The sequence below is a fragment of the Piliocolobus tephrosceles genome, chromosome 18 (genome assembly GCF_002776525.5).
Source record: "Piliocolobus tephrosceles isolate RC106 chromosome 18, ASM277652v3, whole genome shotgun sequence".
Lineage (NCBI taxonomy): Eukaryota > Metazoa > Chordata > Mammalia > Primates > Cercopithecidae > Piliocolobus > Piliocolobus tephrosceles.
Window position 1 is genome coordinate 50,677,155 of NC_045451.1, and position 22,781 is coordinate 50,699,935.

Below are 22,781 nucleotides of genomic sequence, written 5' to 3' on the forward strand. Positions count from 1 at the left end.
TCGCTTGACAGCCTTAAAAGAATAGACTCAGGCTCCTCCTCCTGATCCATGAGGAAAAAGGAATTCTGCTTCCAGATGAGACTGCAACATCAGCCCTTCCCTGGATTTCTTGCCTGTGGGTCTGCCCTGTAGATTTTAAACCTGCCAGCTCCCATAATTGCATGAACCAGTTCCTTTAAAAATACATATATAGTTTATTTTCTTTCAGACAGAGTCTTGCTCTGTTGCCCAGACTGGAGTACAGTGGCATGATCTCAGCTCACTGCAGCTTCTGCTTCCTGGGTTCAAGCGATTTTCCTGCCTCAGCCTTCTGAGTAGCTGGGACTACAGGTGCCCGCCACCATGCCCGGCTAATTTTTGTATTTTTAGTAGTGATGGAATTTCAACATGTTGGCTAGGCTGGTCTTGAACGCCTGACCTCAAGTGATCTGCCCACCTCAGCCCCCCAAAGTGCTGGGATTACAAGCATGAGCCACCACACCTGGCCATATGTATATAGTTTTAAACTGATTCATATTTTCAACCTGTTTGGATTATGAAAATCCATAGGTATTTAACAACAGCCAAATGAATATGTAGCATTCTCAAAATAGGCAGGTTAGTGACCAATACAATCACGGTAGTAATAGAGTGAACCTTATGAAATTGCCTATATTTGACCATTTGATCTATAAAAATGGCAATTTGCTATGGATTAACCAATATGCATGGAACAAGGACTCGCTAACAACGTTGAATAGAATTGGAGACATTGATTTTGTTTTGTATTTTGGGAAAAGTGCTTGTGAAAAAGTCTAAACTTATACTGTATTCTCTTCAAGTTTCTTCCTCTCTCAACACAGCCAGTTAGAGGGTAGCAAGATTTGAGATTTGAATTTGGAGGAAAATAGAAAGACCACCCAGGTAGGTTTAGACCTAAACCATGTATCTAACTCAGGTTCTACTGGAGAATCCTGGTTGGAGATTATGGGCAAGTGGTAACTATTCTTGTCCCAGCCACATGACTGATGTCAAGGTTCCCTGCAATGGAACCATGTTGCTTTTAAGACAAATTCACAGCTGTATTGGGTGGCAGATAAAACCAACTTTCACTCCAGCCTCATGTCCCACCAGTTCCAACCCTACTGTGGTAGAGATGGTTGTTGGCCAACTCAGATTAGTGCTCCTCTTCTAGAACATAGAGTTAGTTGTTCTGGGAAATGTCTCCCAGCCAGGGGCCACATTTCTCAGCACATCTAGATTGGGGCATGTAACTAGCTCTAGCCAGTGAGATGTCAGTGGGACTCACGTGTGACACTTCAGCACAGAGGGGTCTAATACCACACTATGTTCCCTCAGTCTGCCGGCTAAATGTCACCAGAGTGACCTTGAAGCCACAAGACTAAATCAAACTGTCTCAAACAGTCACCATTAGAAGGAAGGCCACCCTAAATAGTCTCTAGAACAAAGAGTTCTGCATTGGACCTGGCACAAGTGAGACATAAACTTTTTCTTTGTTAAGGCTCCAAGATTTAAGGTCATTTGTGATAGCAGCACAACCCATCCCACCTCAATACCTTTGCCCTTCAACATTCTGAATCATCGTCTGCTCTCTCAACTTATCAAATTGTTTCACTTGGCTGGGCCTTGCAAACTGTGTTCTCTCTGCCTAGAATACCTTTTCCCTTGTCTATCTGACAAATTACCAACACTCAGATTAAGTGACACCTATTCAGAGTCATTTTCTGATTTCTCTAGGGTGTTGGTTTTTTCCTCCTTCTTACCTTTGCTGTGCCTTGTACCATAGCCTCCTGCCAAACCATGATGAAACAGTTATCTTCTCAAAAGATTGTGAGTTCTTTAAATAAATGCAGGTACTGGGTCCTATTCTTTATGTTCAGATCACCTAAAATAGTGCCTGGTGCATGTGAGTTCTCCATACGTGGATTTTGGATCAGCCTAAGTAAATTGGGCATGTGGGGTTCTTTGGTTTGTCTCTGACCTGGCTGATTGCAGCATGGATCTGGCCTGAACTGATTGGATGGCCTGAGTCTCTGCAGGTGTGTCTTGTTGGAGCTGCCCTTCTCTTAAATCAAAGAAATGCCCAGAGTAGGGGCTGGGTGTAGTGGCTCATGCCTGTAATCCCAGCACTTTGGGAGGCTGAGGCAGGTGGATCACCTGAGGTCAGGAGTTCGAGACCAGCCTAGCCAACATGGCAAAACCCCATCTCTACTAAAAGTAGAAAAATTAGCCAGGCGTGGTGGCCGGCCCCTGTAATCCCAGCTACTTGGGAGGCTGAGGCAGGAGAATCGCTTGAACCCAGGAAGCAGAGGTTGCAATGAGCTGAGATCACACCACTGCATTCTAGCCTGGGCGACAGAGTGAGACTTTGTCTCAAAAAAGGAAAAGAAAAGAAAAGAAAAAAAAAAGAAATGCCCACAGTAAAGAAGTGGGCCCTTAGAATGTGTCTTTTGCTATTCACTGAAGGTTACAGGAAAATAAGGCTTTCTCATTTACAGAATGTGTCTTTTTAATGACTGCAGATCATATTTAATATGTGCGTTGCTTGCAAGAAATTGGAAAATTGGATCTCTCCTAGCATTCTGCCCAGATACATTCTAGAATTCCTTTGCTTCTTTGTAGAATTTTGACTCTTGTTTTTTTGGAAGGGACAATAAGGGAATTAAAAAAATCAAGTTAAAATGGAATGAAAAGTGCCTTTCACAGGAATGTTTTATTGTCTCTGCCTGGACTCCTAACATAGCTTATGAGGTGAAAACACTGCCTTAGTAAAAATGGAATACTCTTGGTTATATGAAATCGCATCCCTCGTCCCTCAGATCCTCTGGAGGAGAAGTCCCTCATTCCTTGGGATTGGTGACGACAGCCGTGGTGGAATAGGAGTAGGGGCTCAGCAGGGCGGCGATGGTGTAGTGGCGGGGCCCGGAGTCATTGGCTGTGAATACCACCTATGAGAGAAGACAGACAGGATCCATTTCCACCAGAGCCCAAAAACCGTACAGATGACACACATGACTAACCACTGGAAATCCAGTGCCAACTTAATTAATTTTATTCTTTTATATTTTGGAACAGTTTGAACAGAAGGAAAAAGCTCAAATACAGGGGCAAGCCAAGCCTTTGAAACCATGCACAGCCCTTAGAGCAGGAGTACAGAACCAGGTCTTGTTTTGCAAATTCACATCAAAAGTCAAGATGGCCCTAGCTTGACTAAGGGAAATCCCAGAGAGCCTAAAGGCTGTATCTATTTTGTTGGTTTTAGAAAAAAAAAAGGTGGGGAGAATGCAAAAATGCAGAGTCATTGAAAAGCTGCTGCAATAGTGGCTGCCAACCACAGACTTAGACACTTAGCATTCTGGAGCTGGAAACATCCTTCCCATTTTACAGATGAGCAAACCAGACTTGAATTATTGTATTGCCCCAGTCTACATACTGATGGAACCACAGTAGGAAGGTAAGTCTCCTGTCTCCAAGCCCAGAGATTCCCCCACCCCACTATTCTTTGCATTTTCTAACATGAAGAAGAAAAAGTATATTTTTATGTATAGCAAGCAATGAAACATGAACCAAAAGCATTTCAGGGCTCTATTTACAAAACAGAGTGTGGAAGATCATGGTGGAATTTTGAAATATACATGCATGCACTAGACCTCATTTAAACTTTGTAACTGGGCAAATTGTGGATCAAAATGCTGTTCCAGATAGTCACACAGTTCTGTCAAATTCAGTAGAGTATCTGCAACTCGTGTGCTGGGACAGGCTTGATTCTCAGAGTGAGGCAAGTTGGGATAAATTGAGGTCAGAAAAGAGGTAGAAGACAGTAAAGATGTGTTTAATTTGATTTATTTTGTATATGGGCCTTGGATTGAGTTTTGGACACACTCTGCATAAATATATTTTGTTCCAAATATGGTGAAAAGAAACCCGGATTACTTAGGGATAGGAAGAAAAAAGGAGCTGAGTGAGCCATACCAAAAACAAAAATAATATCGGGGCAAGAGGAAGTGAGAATCACCTAAGAGTCTCTTAAGAAGAAAGGGCTCCCCTTAAGGCCAACTCCCTAGAATCAACTAATAAAAATATCTTTTATCTTATGGTGGCATTGACCTTCAGCCCACTTGATTCTTCTTAAAAATTATAAGAGGCATGATCTGTGATCAAAAATCCATGAAGTAGCTGGGTGTACTGGCTCACACCTGTAATGCCAGCACTTTGGGAGGCTGAGGTGGGTGAATCACCTGAGGTCTGGAGTTCGAGACCAGCCTAGACAACATGGCAAAACCCTGTCTCTATGAAAAATACAAAACTTAGCTGGGTTTGGTGGCGTGCACCTGTAGTCCCAGCTACTCGGGAGGCTGAGGCAGAAGAATTGCTTGAACCTGGGAAGTGGAGGTTGCAGTGAGCCAAGATTGCGCCACTGCATTCCAGCCTGGGTGACAAAGCAAAACTCCATCTCAAAAAAGAAGAAGAAGAAGAAAAAAAAAAAAAAACCATGAAGTGAAGAGGCCTAAGAGCTCCTAATAAAAGTTTCCAATTTCCCTTGGTAAATCTAATATGACCACCTGGGTCACTGGCCAAGGTAGAGGTGACCAGTTCTGAAGGAGGCATTTATCAGAAGAAGCTGCATGAAGCCCACCATGCACCAGTCACCAAAGTGAGACACTGGAGCTCATCTCTCACTACTCACTCTCTCTCGTTCTCCATATTTATCTGGGCTTCAAGCTGGGCTGACGGTCCTGCCTAATCTGTCTTACTTCAGTCCTTTCCCCTCCATTCCAAGGGTAGGGATGTATTTTCATTTCTGAATCTCCAGCATCTAGCAGAGTGTTCCACACATAGAAGCTTTTATTTTTTAAATGTTTGTTGAATGAATACTGCAAGAGTGAAGAGCAGTCAAGGAAGCTGAGATCTAATGAAAGAGAACAGCACATGGGCAGTATGGCAATGAACTTTTTAGATGGCTCCCATCAGGCTGAGACCCAGGTCTTAGGCAAACAACGGTCTCAGGTAGGCAGTTCTACTACTCAAGGGTAGGGGCTGAGACTCTAGGGGCAATGTCTTGTGCTGGGCACCACTGAAACCCTGCTGCTGCCCTGACCAGCGTCCGTGTCTTGCTGCCTGGCTGAGGGGTAGTCAGGGACATGCTTCTTGGTAGATGGGGCTCCCTTGGTGACTTGTGGGCCCCAGAAGTCAAACAAGCCCCTATTGTTTCCCTGGTAACATTACCTAATAAAGGAACCACTTTATAGCAATTGAAAGTCTCATCCATGACTAAGCCAGAGAATAGTTCCCTTTCATGCTGAGCTATTTTTGCTGGAATTAGTTGATCTTTAACTCTGACCAACATGTCTGGATTCTATTTCCATGACAGCCATCTGTTTCAAATGACTTAAGAAATTAAGACAAGGGGAAGACAGGGAGATGTATCACTGTTCGAAGGTCCTCACCATAGGCAAGGGAACAGAGCACGTTACAAATGTGGCTTTTCTTTTTTTAAGATTGGCTTTTCACAGGGGAAAAAATGTCCTGGGTCACAATGCGAGTCACAGCAGAACTGAGGGCAAACCCATCCTGGGCCTTGTTTGTAAACATTTCTACTTGTGTGTTTCCTAGCCTTTGACAAGTTATTTGACTTCCTGGTGCCTCATTTGCTTCATCTATGAGATGGAGATAATAATAGGACTGACCTCAGTGGCTTGTTCCTGAGGATTAAGTAGGTTAAATATGGAAAACACTTATAATTGTGTCTGCCACGTGGTGTATGCTTAGTAAATGTTATCTATTGTGTTGCCATTATTACTTTGATTTTATTGTCTCTCTATGGATGTGTTGCCAAGAATCACTTGTCCAAACCTCTGAGGAGCCAGATGTGTTTTGGAATGAAGAATGTTACAGGTTTTAGAGAAATAAAATGGTGCATCTCGTTTCATACACTCTACGTGGGGTCTGGAGGTCTGCCTCATAAACAGATTATTTCAACAGCAAATACGTCAATATTCATATAAAGTGGAATGAAGAGACTATGAATAGTGTCATGTAAGTTCAAGTCATGTTACTAAATGGGTTTTCCTCAAAGTCAAAAAGAAATGTGCTTCTCAGAGTATTGTGAATTTGTTCTTGTATAATAGGAGAGGGAATCTTTGGTCATTCATCACCTTCTTTGGGACATTTCTGTGGTATGCTAAGTAAAACTGTGCATTTCCTGGGATGCCAAAAGCAAAAACCAAAACCAAAACAACCCTCGAAGGTTTGTATACTCACCTCTGCATGCTCATGGAATGGGGAGATGCCAAGTGCCTTCCAGTAAGATTTGGTGTCTATTTCCACTTTGTATATCCCTTCTACAAATTCCTCCTCAGTTGTGAGCCCATGCAGCTCTCCAGACTCACCGGTTTTCCTATAAGGTGTGAAAGTCTGGGTTAAGTTAGGCATGGACGAAACAAATGGCATGGCAAAGTAATACCCCCCACTCCACCAACACACATAAACGTGTTACATACATTTCCCCTCAACTAAGTCAGAAGTAGGGAAAACTCTTAACAGTCTGAAATTAAATGGCAAAACGTTTGTAAAAACTTTTTGGAAAGCTCACTGTAGATATTTTTCTCTGATAAGAAGAGAATGTAGGTATAATTTTTTTTTTTATTTTTGAGACAGAATTTTACTCCAGTCACCCAGGCTGGAGTGCAGCGGCGTGATCTCAGCTCACTGCAACCTCTGCCTCCAGGTTCAAGGGATTCTCCAGTCTCAGCCTCCCGAGTAGCCGGGATTACAGGTGCCTGCCACCATGCCTGGCTAATTTTTGTATTTTTCATAGAGACGGGGTTGTGCCATGTTGGCCAGGTTGGTCTTGAGCTCCTGACCTCAGATGATATGCCCACTTCAGCCTCCCAAAGCGCTGAGATTTACAGGCGTGAGCCACCGCGCCCGGCCGGGTATAATGTTTTCTTAAGAAAGAGTCCTTGTGGTTCAAGACTGATGATTGGATGGGATGTTGTGACCATCCCTGGAAGTGGCCACTGCTGTTCTAACTCTGCACTTCTCCAGGACAGCAGAGTCTCGCTCCTCTCCCTTGTGGTGTGAGGATACCTTTCAGAGCATCTGCACACCACCAGGGAGTGTCATTTGCACACACAGTGGAAAATCTAAAGTGGGAAGAAGAACCTGTATCTGACTCTTCCCTTTTATATATTTAACCTCTCTGATAACTCTTTGCCAGCAACAAACACTAGGCGACTTCTGTTTCCATGTAAGTACCAGCTCCATAGTTGAATGTTGGAAATTGCTTCCCATTAGACTGCAACAGCTATGACAGATAAACATAGCAGTTGTCTTTACTGACTCTGATTGTGCACCTCCTCCTTTCTTCTTTACATTTTTTTTTTTTTTGTCCTGACGCAAGGAGAAAGATTCACAAGAACATTGGAATATTTTTGGTATCCATTTTCTCTCTCCCTTAGAATAGTCCCGTAACCACTCTTCATGTTATGCTTGGCATTTTATATAAACATAAATGAATTACCAAATAAATAGTCAGTTAAAACCAGACCTAGGAAAATGATCTTCCCAATAATGGTTGAAGAATCATGTGGTTCTTGGAGTTCAATTAAAATACAACAGAAAGTCTTCTCTGAGAAGAAGTAAGTGCTTAATAGTTCCTCTTCTGCTGGGTGTGAAGGGTCTCCTGATTGCTCTGTCTTTCAGTCAATTCGCTTAGGTTTATTAATATATATTTTCCTTGGAGTTTTTGCTAGTGCAGGTAGAAAAACTCCATGAAAATTGTAAACTGGCTAATGAAGGTTAGAAGTCACTCTTGCACGTGAAGTTGGGTGATCATGGGATTAGTCTGGGACTGTACTTTGCCTCATGGATCCATTTCTTCTGTCTTTTTTTACTTTTCTTTTAACTGAGCTTGACAGCCTCCAGCTTTGCACACAGTAGGTGCCCCAAAGCGTTCATTAGGCAAAAGCCCTGGGTTTTGGGTGACCCAAATGAACTACAGACAGATGCCTAGTCAATAATATTTCTGAATTCCTTTCCTTTCGTTAGTGGGTTAATACACATTGTACCTCTTTCCTAAAATTCTAAGACAAGGACTCTCACCTTTGGTGTTACCCAGGGACACCAGGGAATCTGTGAAACTCCTAAAATCACATATATGGTTTTGTGTGTGTGTATCTGTACATTTTTTCTGGGCACAAAATCTTTAGTTTTTATCACCTACATAAAGTGGTCTGTGACCCAAAAGGGTTGCACCACAGCTGGAGGGGAGGAGTTCCGATTCCTTCTTTCCTCTACTGTCTACCCCTAAATGATGCTCAGGTTCCTGGTCACTTCCTAGCTAAGCAAAACAAAAAGAGGGCATCTTCAGAGGGCATACTGGACCTCTGCTCACGTTTTTCAATCTACCTGTAAATTCTTTAGCAGATGATGTGAGCCTCTCTCTACCAAGTGAGAGGGGCCAAAGGGAAGATAAAACCAAGTCCTGTGGGAGGGTTCTTTGGCAACTTACCCAGAGGCAAATGGCTCCCAGGTCTCATCAGCAGCCTTTTTGAACACATTCACAGCCACATTGATGGCAGGACTGCCTCGGACGGCATCTAGAACTTTGACCATCAGAGGACACTTGGATTCATCAACGCCCTGGGTGTAGAGAAGACAAGTGAGAAGTTAACAAAATTGATCAGAGTGAAAGGATTTATTCTTTATGGTGTTAGAAATCTGGAACAAAACAAGAATTACACACTGATTCCATTATCAGGAACATAAGTGTTGACAGTTAATGAGCTTCCCTACTCAGTATAACACAGACATAATTGTTTCCAAAGCAAGAATGGTTTCTGCCTCCAGACACGCTGCTATCAACCAGGGATGTGGATAATGAATTTTAAGGGAGAGAATAGGCCCCCTGAGAACAGTTGCCTTGTTAAACTTCTCCATTTGAATGGAATTACTGAAAAGAGGTAATGTACCATACATAGGACCAAAACAGTTTTTCCTGAGATCATTTTAGTTGTTGCTCTAGTCACCCTCTCTTACCGGTTGTTATAAAATTATGTCAGACTACATCCAGACCCATTTTATAGATTAGTTAATTCTTCTAGAGGATTTAAGAATTAGATATCTGACTAAAATATTGTTCACTAAGCCTTTTAAAGATTAATCAGTAAATACATTTTGATTAGCTATAGGGCCAGAATATAATCTCATGCAGTTTGCCCCCCAAATACATTTTATAAAGGGATACTTTTCTGAAAATTCAGGATTAACAGCTTCCTTAATATCATATCTTTATCATCGATCTGAGGAAGTGGAGATATCAGACATTACAGATCCAATGCACCAAAGCAATGAGGCAGGATCCCCAGAGTTCAAGTCCCAGCTCAGCAAGCTCAGTGGAACTTCATTCTTTTTGAAGTTTGAATTAATGATATTAAAAATAGATGCTGGGTACCCTTGCCCTAGTAACAAAAGCTGGTTGGCAAAGCTGGAAGGAGTCACTCCTACTTCATTTAGCATGCATCTTAAATGTAGGAAGGGGATGTCCCTGAAACACTCACCGTAGGACCAGCCTCAGACACAAATACCAGTCCAGCGAGGCAGAGGAGGAGCAGATGATGAGAAGCCATCCTGCCAAGAACGAGTGGACTTCTGTGATGGCTGCTCCTAGCCTGGGGCTTTTATACTCACTTCTCCTGAGCTAGGCTGCTTATCCCTGCCAATCTGACTCCAAACCTGCTGATTCTGATTATTGACTTAGTCAACAAAGAGAGAATAAGTAACCCATACAAATATGAACCTTGTCTAGAGAGATTAGAGCATCGGAACATTAGCTCTATGAAATATTCTTAATAGGTCATTTGACCAGAACAAAACAATCAAAACAAAACAAAAATAGTCTTCTCCCTGTGTGACTCCATGCACTAACATTCTTGGGGATATTTTTTTCCTCCCTCACATATTTCTATGCATGTTTTCCATTTTTATACGTTTTTGTCTTTCATTTTAGATGCAAGATTTTAGACAGATGTGAGTTGTAATAATGTATTTCATGTTGAATGACATTTGGCTGCACAGGCTTAAATATAGTGCATTAGAAAATGTTTGCACTTGATGGATCCATGGGTCAACAAGGAAAAACCCTTGGCAGTGCTCACATTTTTAAAAGCCTACATTTTATCCAAACTAAGTCATTTGGAAGCTTTGCTTAGTCAGCACTTTCTCCACAATGTGTGTGTGTGTGTGTGTGTGTGTGTGTGTGTGTGTGTGTGTGTTCTGCCCAGATAAGGTCCACTTCAATCTAAGACAGAATAGCATCTTCCCTCCCTCCTTTCTTCCCTCCCTCCCTCCCTCCCTCTCTTCCTTCCTTCCTTCCTTCCTTCCTTCCTTCCTTTTTTTTTTTTTGACAGGGTCTCACTCCGACGCCCTGGCTCGAGTGCAGTGACACAATCACAGCTCGCTGCAGCCTTGACCTCCCGGGCTCAGGTCATCCTCCCACCTCAGCCTCTTGCCCAGGCTGGTCTCGAATTCCTGGGCTCAAGCGATCTGCCTGCCTTGGCCTTCCAAAGTGCTGGGATTACACGTGTGAGCCACTGAGCTGGGTCAGAATGGCATATTTCAACCTGGCATTGATGACCCTGAAATACAGAGAACGAAATCTTCTTTACTGACTCTCCTGCATTGGGCATGCAGGAACAAGGCTGCCAGCTGGTTTTTGACAGAATCAAACTTGCTGGAAGAAAGTAGAGATGACCGTGAGAACCAGAAGCCATGATTGACAACAGATTCTTTTCCTCCTGGCCGACATATTAATACAAGTCCAGAAATTATGATGATTTGATGATTCATTAATCACGTACAAAATCCTCTGTGTGTATGTGTGTGTGTGTGTGTGCGCGCACACTAGCATGTGTGGCTTTGTTCATGGATAAACAAATCAGGTGTTTGTTCCTTATAAGATAAATATGTAGAAGACATAGAGCAGACAAATATTTTGGACAAATACATGCCAAGAGCGAGTCCAGTCTGGAGCACTAAGGGTTGAGGGAACACTCCCGTAACTGATAGAGTCAGATTGGAAAACATTCAACAAGAAATCCTGAAGCACAGGAGTTTTCAGGGAGTAGTGGGAGGGATGGAAGGGCCTTTCAGGAACACAGGAATGTGCAGGAGAGGACTCCGGGAGGTGGGCTGACCCCTCACAGCAATGAGCAAATGTAGTTGAGACCATAACTAGGAATAGAGTCTTAGACCCTTAGAGTTTGACTAGGAAGCAGCAGGAGAAAGACTTTTGCATTTGGAATGGGATGACCTGAGTCATTCGATCCCAGTTCTGCTGCCCCGTTTCCCAGATGACCTTCTACGAGTTATTTCCTATCTCAGATACTTGGTTAACTCATTTGTAAAATAGAAATACCTACTTTTCTACTGCAAAGGACTGTTCTAGTAACCTTTAATATGAGATGATGGACAAGCCTTTTGTAAACTGTAAACCACTATCCTGGTGTAAAAGCATAACTAATAGAATTTGGTTCAACACCTATGCCTCAGGGGAAAATCCTTTCTCAAATAACATCCTTATATATTGTCATCCAATATTCTCTTGATAATTTCCTATTGCTCAGAACCTGGATAGAAAGCCTTGGCTCTGGCTATGAATCATAAATATGTGGAAGCATATTCATAACCCAAATAAATCTACTATGCATGGGTTTCAGCACTGTACCCTGTTGAAACTAAGAATCATCTCTTGTAGACCCTGTGAACTGGCAACCCTGGGCTGCCACCAGCCCATAGATATGGTATATTTGGGCTGTACAGTGTCTCTAAACATTTTGTAATAGTTGCTAAAATTAAAAATTGAGACATGCTGCATAAAAATGTGGATTTCTGGCTTCTCTTAAGAAATCAAAAAAGTTGGCAGCATTAGGCCCACATTTACACATGACAGTGATCATCAGAAGGTCACTCTCAGACATCACGACTCCCCAGGTCTCGCTGCCAATGCTGAGGCTAGGTGATTTTCTAGTGGCATATCATGCTTGAGCTTTTATCTTTTCTTACACATGGCCCATTTCTCTCATCTGGGCTTCTGCCCAGCCTTTGGAAAACTGAGTTTGTGATGGCTGGTCTTCCAACAGCCATGTAAGTAGTATTTTCTTCTTGCCAAATAGACATTCCCACTTGTGTGAATGAATCTTGCTTAGACATAGTTCCTAAGATCCTCAGCATCCTGAACTTCCTTCTCTGGCATGCTCACCTGGTCAGAGTTTCTCTTCAAATGTGATGCTCTGAACAAGACACAGTCCCTGAAGTAGATCAGGCCAACCCACAGGATGTTGAGACTGTTGCCTCCCTTGGCAAAGGCACTTTAGTGCAAATGTTGTACCCAGAATCCATCTGTAACTGTAGTAACTGTGACCCTCCCTTCATCAGAATACTACCTACTGTGATCTGTTGGTCACAATAATCTAAAATGACCTATATTATATGTCATCCTGTGTTTTGATCATTTATGAATTTTAACCCAAATATGGGACCCTGTGTTTGTATCTGACATATCTCATCCCGTTAGTTTCAGCCCACCACTTGATCCTTGATATGGTTAGGCTTTGTGTCCCCACCCAAATCTCATCTTGAATTATAATCCCCATGTGTCAAGGGAAAGATCAGGTGGAGGTAATTGAATCATGGGGGGCAGTTCCCTCAAGCTGTTCTTGTGATAGTGAGTGAGTTCTCACAGGTTCTGGTGGTTTTACAAGGGGCTTTCCCCCCTTTGCTTGGCACTTCTTCCTGCTGCCTTGTGAAGAAGGTGCTTTGCTTCCCCTTCACCTTCTACCATGATTGTAAGTTTCCTGAACTGTGAGTCAATTATTATGTTATGACTAAGTTATGCTGAACTGTGAGTCAATTAAACCTCTTTCCTTTATAAATTACCCAGTCTGAGGCAGTTCTTTATAGCAGTATGAAAACATACTAATACAATCCTATTGACATCATTTAATAGTTGTTCTGTAAATTCCTCTCTTAGAACACTTTCAGGCCATGCCCTTGGTCACTTTGACTTGTTTGCTTTCTGAACTATCATTGATCTGGAAATCATTAATGAAATTTGCATTTGAATAAGACAAGGAAGTGGGGAGAAAGTAAGGCAATTTAGGGTACAGAGAAGATCCTAAATTTCATTGGAAAATCATTGATAAAGTTTACAGAGACAAAGATTATTTTTTAACATAAAAAGACGAGAGGGTACAAAAAATAGAAAGAATAAGATCTACTATTTAATAGCACAAGAGTGACTATAATTAATAATTGTATATTTTAAAATAAAGAATGTAATTGGATTGTTTGTAACTGAAAAGATAAATGCTTGAGGAGATGGATACCCCATTCTCCATGATGTCCTTATTTCGCATTGCATGCCTGTATTAAAACATTGCATGTGCCCCAAAAGTATATACACCTACTATGTATCCACAAATATTAAAATTAAAAAGATATAAAAATAAGAGAAAATTTTGGTAGAGAGTTAAAGATTAAATGTAGGTAGTCTGGAGTCAAAGTGAGAGCTCTGGGAGAAGCAGCTTGCAGTGTTTTAGGTGAGAGAAAACCAAGGCTAAAGCATGAAGGAAAAAGCAAAAAACGGAGATGGAATGTATTATTTGTTAAATGAATGCTTGAATGGAACCAATGGCAAAGACAAATACAAGAAAAATCCAATGTTTCTTGCCTAAGAAGCAATTTATGATAAGAGAGGGTTATAGGGGTAAACATATGCTCTCAAAGATAAGAAGGTCTTCCTTTCCTGTGTTTATTTGAGTTTGCAAAAGCTCTTTTCGACGGATGGTTACAAAGGATCCACAAAGGGGAATGAATTAGGGTCAATGGTCACCACATTCCTGGAGGCCTAAGTGGTTGCTGCAGATACTGTGTGCTTAGGCACCATCAGTGGCTATGAAGATCCAACGCCTTAAAACAAAAGGAGCTCCAGTGAAGCATTTCAGCTACAAGTTTATGTCTTTTCTTAGCCATGTACTGTTTTTCGTCTCAATCTGACTGTGGGGCTGTAGCGTAGATGTTTAATTGAGGTGAAAAAGATGAATTTGATGACAACATTTCTCCTCCTCCTACAGAATATGCTGTGATTAATGAACAGGTTACCTGGCTCTTAGTTTAGGGTTCTCCTGCCCTCTTCCTTATAATGGGCAGGTTTAGCTATGACCATTTTTGATAGTATAGATCAACTCTTTCTTCTTGGTTGATTTTCTGAGGGTGCATGTCAGCTGCCAGACAGCGATCTGTTGACGTTGAAATGCCCACTAAATGTGTCTAAGCTGATTACCCGGAGTGGGGCATAGATTAAATGTAGGTAGTCTGGAGTCAAAGTGCTGGGACTCCGAGTGCTGAGACTGGGCCTCATGGTGGGGTTAGGGGAGAGTGGAAATGACGGTATTTGGGGGCCCTGGATCTTTGCAGGTTGAATAATTCAATTTTGTCAGCTCCCCTTGAGGTGAATAAGCCTCAGGGGTTTGATTAATGGTAAACAAATCATAAAAGATTCATGTTAAAACCATAATACCAATTTAATTAATAGTTAGATGGTTGCTAGGTAGGCGAGAAATTGGAGCAAAGGGCCCGGGCTAATTTTTTGAGAGTATTTCATCTGGACGGCAGGAGAGCCTAGGAAAGTTATCTGACTTCTCTGTAGCACATACTTTTCTTGTGTTGGGAATGCCTGTGTCTGCCTTATCTGGCATGCCTCTCCTCCGCCAGTGTTGAATAAACACACAAAAAGCCTTTTCCCTTATCTTCCCTTCTTCCCTTGTCCGTGTAGATAACCATCCAAGTAAAGGCAAACCTTATCTAGGATATATTAATTAGACCATATTTATATTTGTTAATTGTAGTTTGAGTTTCTTGGTTGAATTTTGGGGGCCAACCTAGTTGGGAACAACCATTGAGAACTCCCTTGTGTAAGATTCTTCCACAACCCTTAGCCCGCAAGTTGCCATGCCCCGTATTTGTGGACTGTATAACCAAGAGTGGCAACTTCAGTCCCACCCATGGCTTGAGAACACACCTGTCACTGTCTGGGGGATTTTGCTGTGTATCCGTAGCTCTGATGATTTAGGCAGGACACCCACGTCTTGGTCCAGGTTCATATCTGTCTTAGTGATCACGCACGTGTTAGAAGATTTTATCCATAAACAGTTACTAGACACAGTTAGAGTTTTGGCTTCTAGAGTTACTCAAAGCTCACCCACCCCTACCTACGAGGTGTATATGCAGACAAAAGAGGAAGTTTAAAATGTTAAGATATTTTTTTGAAAGAATCTAGTTGGCAGGTTTCCTTTGGGCTTCTTTTTTTTTTTTTTTTTTTTGCACCTGCAACTCTCATGCAGCTAGTGTAGCAAAACAAGCTCGAGGTTGGAGGCTACCATGATCTGTGAAGGAAGGAGGAAGTGGGATATGGCCTTCTGGATACGTGATATGATATATACCATTTCCTCTCCAAACACATCCTTGTGATGTGAAATAACTTACCCCATTTGCCAGGAGACTGCATTAGGGTATGGGTCAATTGCACCAGCCAGAATTAAAGAGGATTTATTTGGTTGATTCTGTGTCTGTACTTACATATCCCTTAGATCAGCTATACTGATTCTGTGGCCATAATCCACTGTGCATGGTTCAGGATATAGATTTTGGTTACTTCTATTTTCTTTCAACCTTGGAACTGGGAGAGATATTTTAAATTCAGCAACTAATTTAAAATAAACAACTATTAAGCATCTTCCTCATGTGAGTCAGCGTGCTAGCCATCACTGTGGGAGCTATCAAGAGAGGCATGTGCCTTCAAATTGCTTATAGTTTAATTATTAAGAAGATACACATATGAAAAAATGCTCAACATCACTGGTCCTTAGAGAAATGCAAATCAAAACTACACTGAGATAGCATCTCATACACGTCAGAATGGCTACTATTAAAAAGTCAAAGAACAACAGATGCTGGTTAGGTTGCAGAGAAAAATGAATGCTTTTACACTGTTGGTGGGAGTGTAAATTAGTTCAACAATTGTGGAAGACAGTGTGGCAACTCCTCAAAGACCTAGAGGCAGAAATACCATTTGGCCCAGGAATCCCATTACTGGGTATATACTCAAAGGAATATAAATCATTCTATTATAAAGACACATGCATGTGTATGTTCACTGCAGCACTATTCACAATAGCAGAGACATGGAATCAACTCAAATGCCCATCAGTGATAAACTGAATAAAGAAAATGTGGCACATACACACCATGGAATGCTATGCAGAAATAAAAGAAAATAAAATGGAATGAGATCATGTTCTTTGCAGGGACATGGATGGAGTTGGAAGCCATTATCCTCAGCAAACTAACGCAGGAACAGAAGACCAAACACCGCATGTTCTCACTTATAAGTGGGAGCTGAATGATGAAAACACATGGACACATGGGGGAACAACACACACTGGGGCCTCTTGGAGGAGGGGCAAGTAGAGGAGGGAGAGCATCAGGAAGAATAGCTTAATACTTAGGTGATGCGATGATCTGTACAGCAAACCACCATGGCACACTTTTACCTATGTAACAACCCTGCACATCCTGCACATGTACCCCAGAACTTAATAAAAGTTAAAGAAGTAGGAAAAAATATGCCCAGTCAACAGGAAACAGTTGATGAGGTGGACGATAATTCACAGAGGGAGGAAGTAACTTTGGGGTCGTGGAAAGCATCTGTGAAAAGGTGAGATTGAAGCTTGATCATCAAGGAGAAATACCATCTACAGAGGAAAAAGAGAACAGTGTGTGGAATTCCTCTCCCATACAAGTGGGAAAGCATTTGAGAGCTTCAAGTTGTTGGGGATGGAAGAAGAAATTAATGGCGTGAGTGCTGTGGAACCAGGAATGAAGGAAAATCCAGAACCTAGGTGTAGTAACTAAGCATAGAATCTGACAAAACATGTGTTAATGGGCTAGGGTGAGAGGGTCGGACCAGGGGTGAGGCAGTGGGATAGTCATGGAGACAATGGAACAAGCAGGTCAGGAGGGGTAGGAGTAGTTCTAGAGCCTGGGATCTGATGGATTCTGGGCCGTAGAGACATCTGAATGCTGTGCTTCTTCAGTTTTCCACATGCATAAAAATAATTTTTATATAGATAAAATTATATATATTATATATACACATATATTTATTTTGTGTGTGTGTGTATGTGTGTGTGTGTGTGTGTGTATCAGCATTTTGGGATAAATAGAAGACGACTGCTCCATTTGGAGATAATGAGCCCAGGGAATCCAGCTGCCCCAGGCCTCATTTGGCAACTCCAAGGGTAGAGGGGACCATTCCTGTAAACCATTTGCTAAACCTGGTTTGGCAATTTCAGCATAACACACCGAGGCCTAGTTAAGAGTGTTTGGCTATAATATTTGTTATTGCTATCATAGATGTTATTGGACTCTTGGAGCCTCTTCAGAGAAGGAAGGATGAGGGAGTGTCTCTGAGCACTGAGTTTATAGGAAAAGACAATTTGTTTTACAAGACGTAGAAACCAGAATGAGCACAGGTGCAGAAGTGGAAGAACGCTAGGCGTGGCCTGAGAACAAGGAGCAGCGCAGGGCCTACCATGTGGATTAGATGAACCTAATGAGACGAGCCAGAGACGCCATTTGGAGTCAGACTGTGGAGGATCTTTAGTGCTCTCCTGAGAAGTTTGAGTTTTCTCTGTAAGTAAGAACATAAACCTATCTGGTAATTCAGGGCTATTACCCACGGAGCACTGTCCCTCATGAGGTGGGGCGCCCCGTTGCCACTAGGGTACCCAGGTAGAAGCCTGCTGACCTGCAGGCAGGAGTACTGGGGATGGGGTTCGGCGGTGAGTCAGAGTTGGCAATTCATGACCTTCGAAGTCCTTTTCACTAACAAGTCTATATAAAGGGGTTATCGAGAGTTCTGAGAATTCTGGGTTATTGACAGAACACAAAAAAAGGGTTATTGCGAGTTTTGGGTTATTAACAGAACAACAGGGTGGAAACGGGAGAGACTGAGCCTGGAGGAGGCTGGAGGAGAAAAATATACAGGCTAAGTGGCCATTTAGGACAGTAATATAGTTGTATAATCAGTAGGGTCCAGCCTGTGGGTCAAGGTTACCTGCACCCCTGCCCTTCCGGAGTTATTGCAGATTCTCGAGTCTACATGCACACTTGTGTTTTCTCAACAAAACGTTATTAAAAAGACCTCTATTATGTGAAGGTCTGAATATATTTTATCATACTTCTAAAAGATATATTGCACTATAATTTACATATGGCGAAATTCGTGTTTAGGTGTACAGTTATATGAATTTTGACAAATGTATGTAAGTCATGTAATTAACAACAGAATCAAGAGTTGTAATATTTCCATCCAAAAAGTTTTCTCACACCATTTTGTAGTGAATTTCCTCCTTCTCCCAGCCTCTGGCAACCACTGATTTGTTTTCTGCCTCTATAGTTTTGCCTGTTGCACAAAGTCATACCCATTGAGTCCTGCAGTAAATAACCTTGTCAATATGGCTTCTTGGAGTTGGCATAATTCCTTTTAATATTCCTCCATATTGTTGCATGTTTTTATTAACTTTTTCTTTAATTTACTAATAGTATTCAATGGAGTAGATATACTGCAATTTATCAGTTCACCACTTAGCAGACATTTCAGTTTCCAGCTTTTGGTGATTGTCTCATACATTTGCAAATGTAAAAAACAATGTTTATGCAAAGATGGAGAATATACCTAATAACGACAGGTAGTATTTATGAAATGGAATGAGTTGCCCAAGAACTTAGAAACTGTGATGTGAGAAATACACTAGGAAATCAGCATATCGTGAGAAAAGCAGAGCCATGCCACATCAGCTCAATCGGGGCTCTTAACCCAGCCTCCACAGATCCTTGATGTCTGTGAGCAGAATTCAGGAAACCTGTGATTACTGGATGAGAAAAAAAGTATATCTTTATACAAGACTTTGACTGCAGTTTAGCATTTTCTTAAATTATGAATGTAGATAATAAGCCAGAGTAGTTATGAGCAGTAACTGTGACTTTATCACCAATAGAAATCACAGATATACTCATATCACATACAGTTGGTGGATACATTTTGAAATATTCTTTATGCTCATTGCTACTTTAAAATTATGACACCCAGGGCTACATTTTGTAACTAATAAAGATGCACATATATTACTATATGACAATTTAAAAAATGTTTTAATAATGGCATTTCAACACATTTGGTTTCCTTTGTCATCCTCTGTATTTAATTGTACGCACAATAAGGTGAAGAACCTGGACACAGAGACAGAATAACCTCCCCCAGGCCATCAAGGCTTGACTGTAATCGAATGGAATCTACAAGCACGTGTAAAGAAAGTGGCAGTCATCCCTGGAATTTGTTAGCAGTGGAAGGAAATAAAAAAGGAAGTTGTAGTGTGTTGGCTTTTTGGACTGAAGATTTATAGTCTTATGGGCAGGACTTTTGCTGGAGCAGGAAACGCTGTTGCAAAGACTTCCTACACAGATATGCCAGAAAGAGAAGATATTAGTCATTCTGGCCTGTGTGGCTGTAGGATTTCTTATGGAATATTACTACATTGAGATTCTTTCTTATGCTTTAGCATTTGTGAGCTTGGTTAGTGAGTCCATTTCTGAAATTTCTAATGAAACTGTGATTCTGAGCCTCTCCAGTGGACTTTGGGCATTGGTCAGCCTGAATGAATTGGTAAATTCATCCAGGTAGCCCTGGAGAGAGAGTTAGCTGGCCTCCACTTGGAGACATTGACCTCAGTAAGCACCTCTCCTACAATGTCAACAATAGTAATCTCCGTGGGGGTAGTGCCACTGGTTATAGAAGGAAGGAATGGATGCAACAGACAGTGTTGAGCAAAGACTAACAGCAGAGAGACAGGGTGTTGAGGAAGGTGAAAGTCAGAATGATTCTCTAGTTTAGGACCCAAGAGGATTAGAGAGGGTCTCCCCAACAGAGACCCAAGAGAGTGAATCAAAGTAACATCCAAGTAAACTGAAGATTTCATTTATGACAAGGGAAGTCATTGACTATTTAAAGGCAGAGGCTTAGGAGACAATGCAAGTTTAACTTTAATTCAATGTCCTTGCAACAAACACATGCTTTCCTCAAACAAGGCCTTTGGTGTCCTGGAAGAGACAGTCTTAGACAAATGGACCACGAGAATGGAACAATAGAGGAATGCTTAGGCTGATCTACTTCATCCCTCAGAGATGGAGAAGTATGACTGGTTTTTCCAGTTGGCAGGATCCTGAGACCTGAGTGAACAAAAGGGATTGACCTACAAGTCAGGCTCCATCGCCTTCATCCTCGCAGGTCCAAACTCCTCCCTCTTCCCTGACTTCTCAGGCTTTCTGCTCTCTTGTGTTCACTTAGACTCCTCCACTCAATCCTTCCACTGAGTACCAGACAACTTCAATCCCACTGTGTCCAAATTCACCAGTATCCTCAACCAGTGCCCTAGGTGCTCTCTGTACTTCGTCTTAGTTGGGATCTGGGTTCTCCCAGCAAGTGCACTTCTTTTGAGCTTTCTTCAGTGGTACCAGTTCCCCCATCTGATCAAGAGATCCTGGAGCCCTCAGCACTCCTATTTGGGATTCGCTTATTTTCCCTATCAGCCTATGTCCCGTGATCAGTCGTTTCTCTCACCTGGCGTCCTAGATGCCTTCTGTCCTTAATCTTCCCCACCTGCTGACTGAAGAACATCCATGGGAGGAGGCAATGTGCTAAGCTTGCTTAAGGGAAAAGCAACAGCGTTGTCTTGATCATGCCCTCAAAACATTCATTTAAGTCATGTATAACCCTTATTAGAGCTTGGTAATTCGTATATGCATGTGCATACTGTATTTACTCCTTGTTGCATTTTCTACATATTTTTAAAGACTTGCATTAAACATTCAACCTTCATTTCTTTCGTGAACCATTTCTTAACCCTTCTTTTGCTTTCCTCTCCCATTCAGAAGGAAGTTCATTGTTTCTTCTGTGTTAACCCCGTCCTTCATTCTTCCAGACTATTGTTCCTATTTTGACCTTGATCTTAATTTATTTGTCTTTTTCTAACATTATCTATTAGCTACTCTCTATTGTCCTTTCTCCTTCTTTCTGCCTACCTTTTCTAGGTCTCTGTGCCTGAAAACTAATTCACGTCACCCCAAGGCAACACATCCTTCCCAATCTTTCTACAGCCTTTGACTGGGATTCTGCCTCTCTTACTTCTATCACTGCTGATGATTAATTTACTGTGCCACTTCTACTTTCTCATCAGGAACAGCAGTGATGGCAGTCTAGTTTCCCCACCCCTTCTTCTTACAGGGCTTTTTCTACTTCAAAGGTGCTGGTATTCTTATCATCACCAATTACAAAAGCATTTTGGTCAGGCTTACAACTTGATCAGTTTCACCCAGAGCTGCTCTTCACCTCTAGGTAGGGCTGTGCGGCTCTGGTCTTTCTGTCCCAGTCTCGCAGTCTGAATCCCTCAACTCTCTTAGCATTGCCAATAGTGCCTCAAGTTCAACATGCCTAAATCTGAACATTGCATTTCTTCATTCCCTTCTCCCCTTACCCCATCATTCTTTCCCTAAGTGAAATCCCCGTTCTCCTGGCTAGTCAAGGATAGAACCTCAAGAGTTAACGCTGGAATTCTGCCTCCCTTAACACCAGACTTCAAAAAGTAATACCAATTCTACTTCCAAAATACCTCCCCCATCTCTTACCTTCTGTTTCCACAGCTGCCAACTGAATTCAGACCTTCCCTGTTAATCATATGGCCTTTTGCAATTATGTCCTAGCTGATCTCCTTACTGCTAATCTATTTTCCATATAATCTTTTCTATAAGCTACTGCCAAATTAATCTTCTTAATGCATACCTCCGATTACATCACATCTCTCTACAAAAGCTTTTCCGCGCTCCTCATGGCCAGTCAAATAAAGTCAAATATCCTTAGTCTGACATTCAGAGATGGCCATGACTTGGTTTTTTGCTCTGGCTCTTCAAAAACCAGTTGAATCCTGGGCAGAGCCTGTGACAGACCAGCCCAGGGCCCTTACCCTTTCCTCATCCATTCTCCCTCACACTTCTAATTGTCTGAAGGAGCCAAAGTAGTGGAGTGTTGCTGACGGCAGTGGTTACAGAGAGAAAAGGCCAGGTGAGATATAGTTATGGGAGTAGGAATAAAAGATTCTGGTGACATCAGAAATGGAAAATGAGTGAGAAGAGCCAAAAATGTCTCGAGTGTTTTATTTAGCCTGGAAGGATGTTCAGATAGTAAAGCCATTAGCTTATGTGATTAAAAGTATGAAAGAAAATGAATCTGTTTTTGGACATGTTGAGATAAAAAGGTTGATATGTAGGTATCCATGCCTACAGGACAGCTGGAAGTGACAGCCTAGGAGATGGAGCTTGGACGAAATCAGGCTGGAGGTGAAGATTTCGCATGTGAGTTCAAATACAGCATTTGGAGGTCACCACTAGACTAAATTATTTTATTTTATGGATAGGGTCTTGCTCTGTTGCCCAGGCTGGAGTGCAGTGGCATGACTATAGCTCACTGCACTCAAACTCCTGAGCTCAAGTGAGGCTCGTGCCACAACACCCAGCTAATTTATTCACTTTTGTAGAGATGAGGGTCTCACTATGTTCCCCAGATTGGTCTTGAACTCTTGGCCTCAAGTGATCCTCCCTCTTTGGCCTAC

At 41.9% G+C, this 22,781-nt stretch overlaps 1 protein-coding gene across 1 annotated transcript; it reads right to left on the bottom strand.

Moving 5' to 3' along the window:
- Positions 1–2,694: 2,694 nt before the first annotated feature.
- Positions 2,695–9,780, bottom strand: TTR (transthyretin). Its single transcript, XM_023207743.2, has 4 exons — positions 9,561–9,780; positions 8,513–8,643; positions 6,262–6,397; positions 2,695–2,948 (listed from the first exon to the last, which is right to left on the bottom strand). The coding sequence occupies exons 1-4, from the start codon at positions 9,627–9,629 to the stop codon at positions 2,841–2,843; spliced, it is 444 nt and encodes a 147-aa protein (XP_023063511.2). The 5' UTR covers positions 9,630–9,780; the 3' UTR covers positions 2,695–2,840.
- Between the last annotated feature and the right edge of the window lie 13,001 nt (positions 9,781–22,781).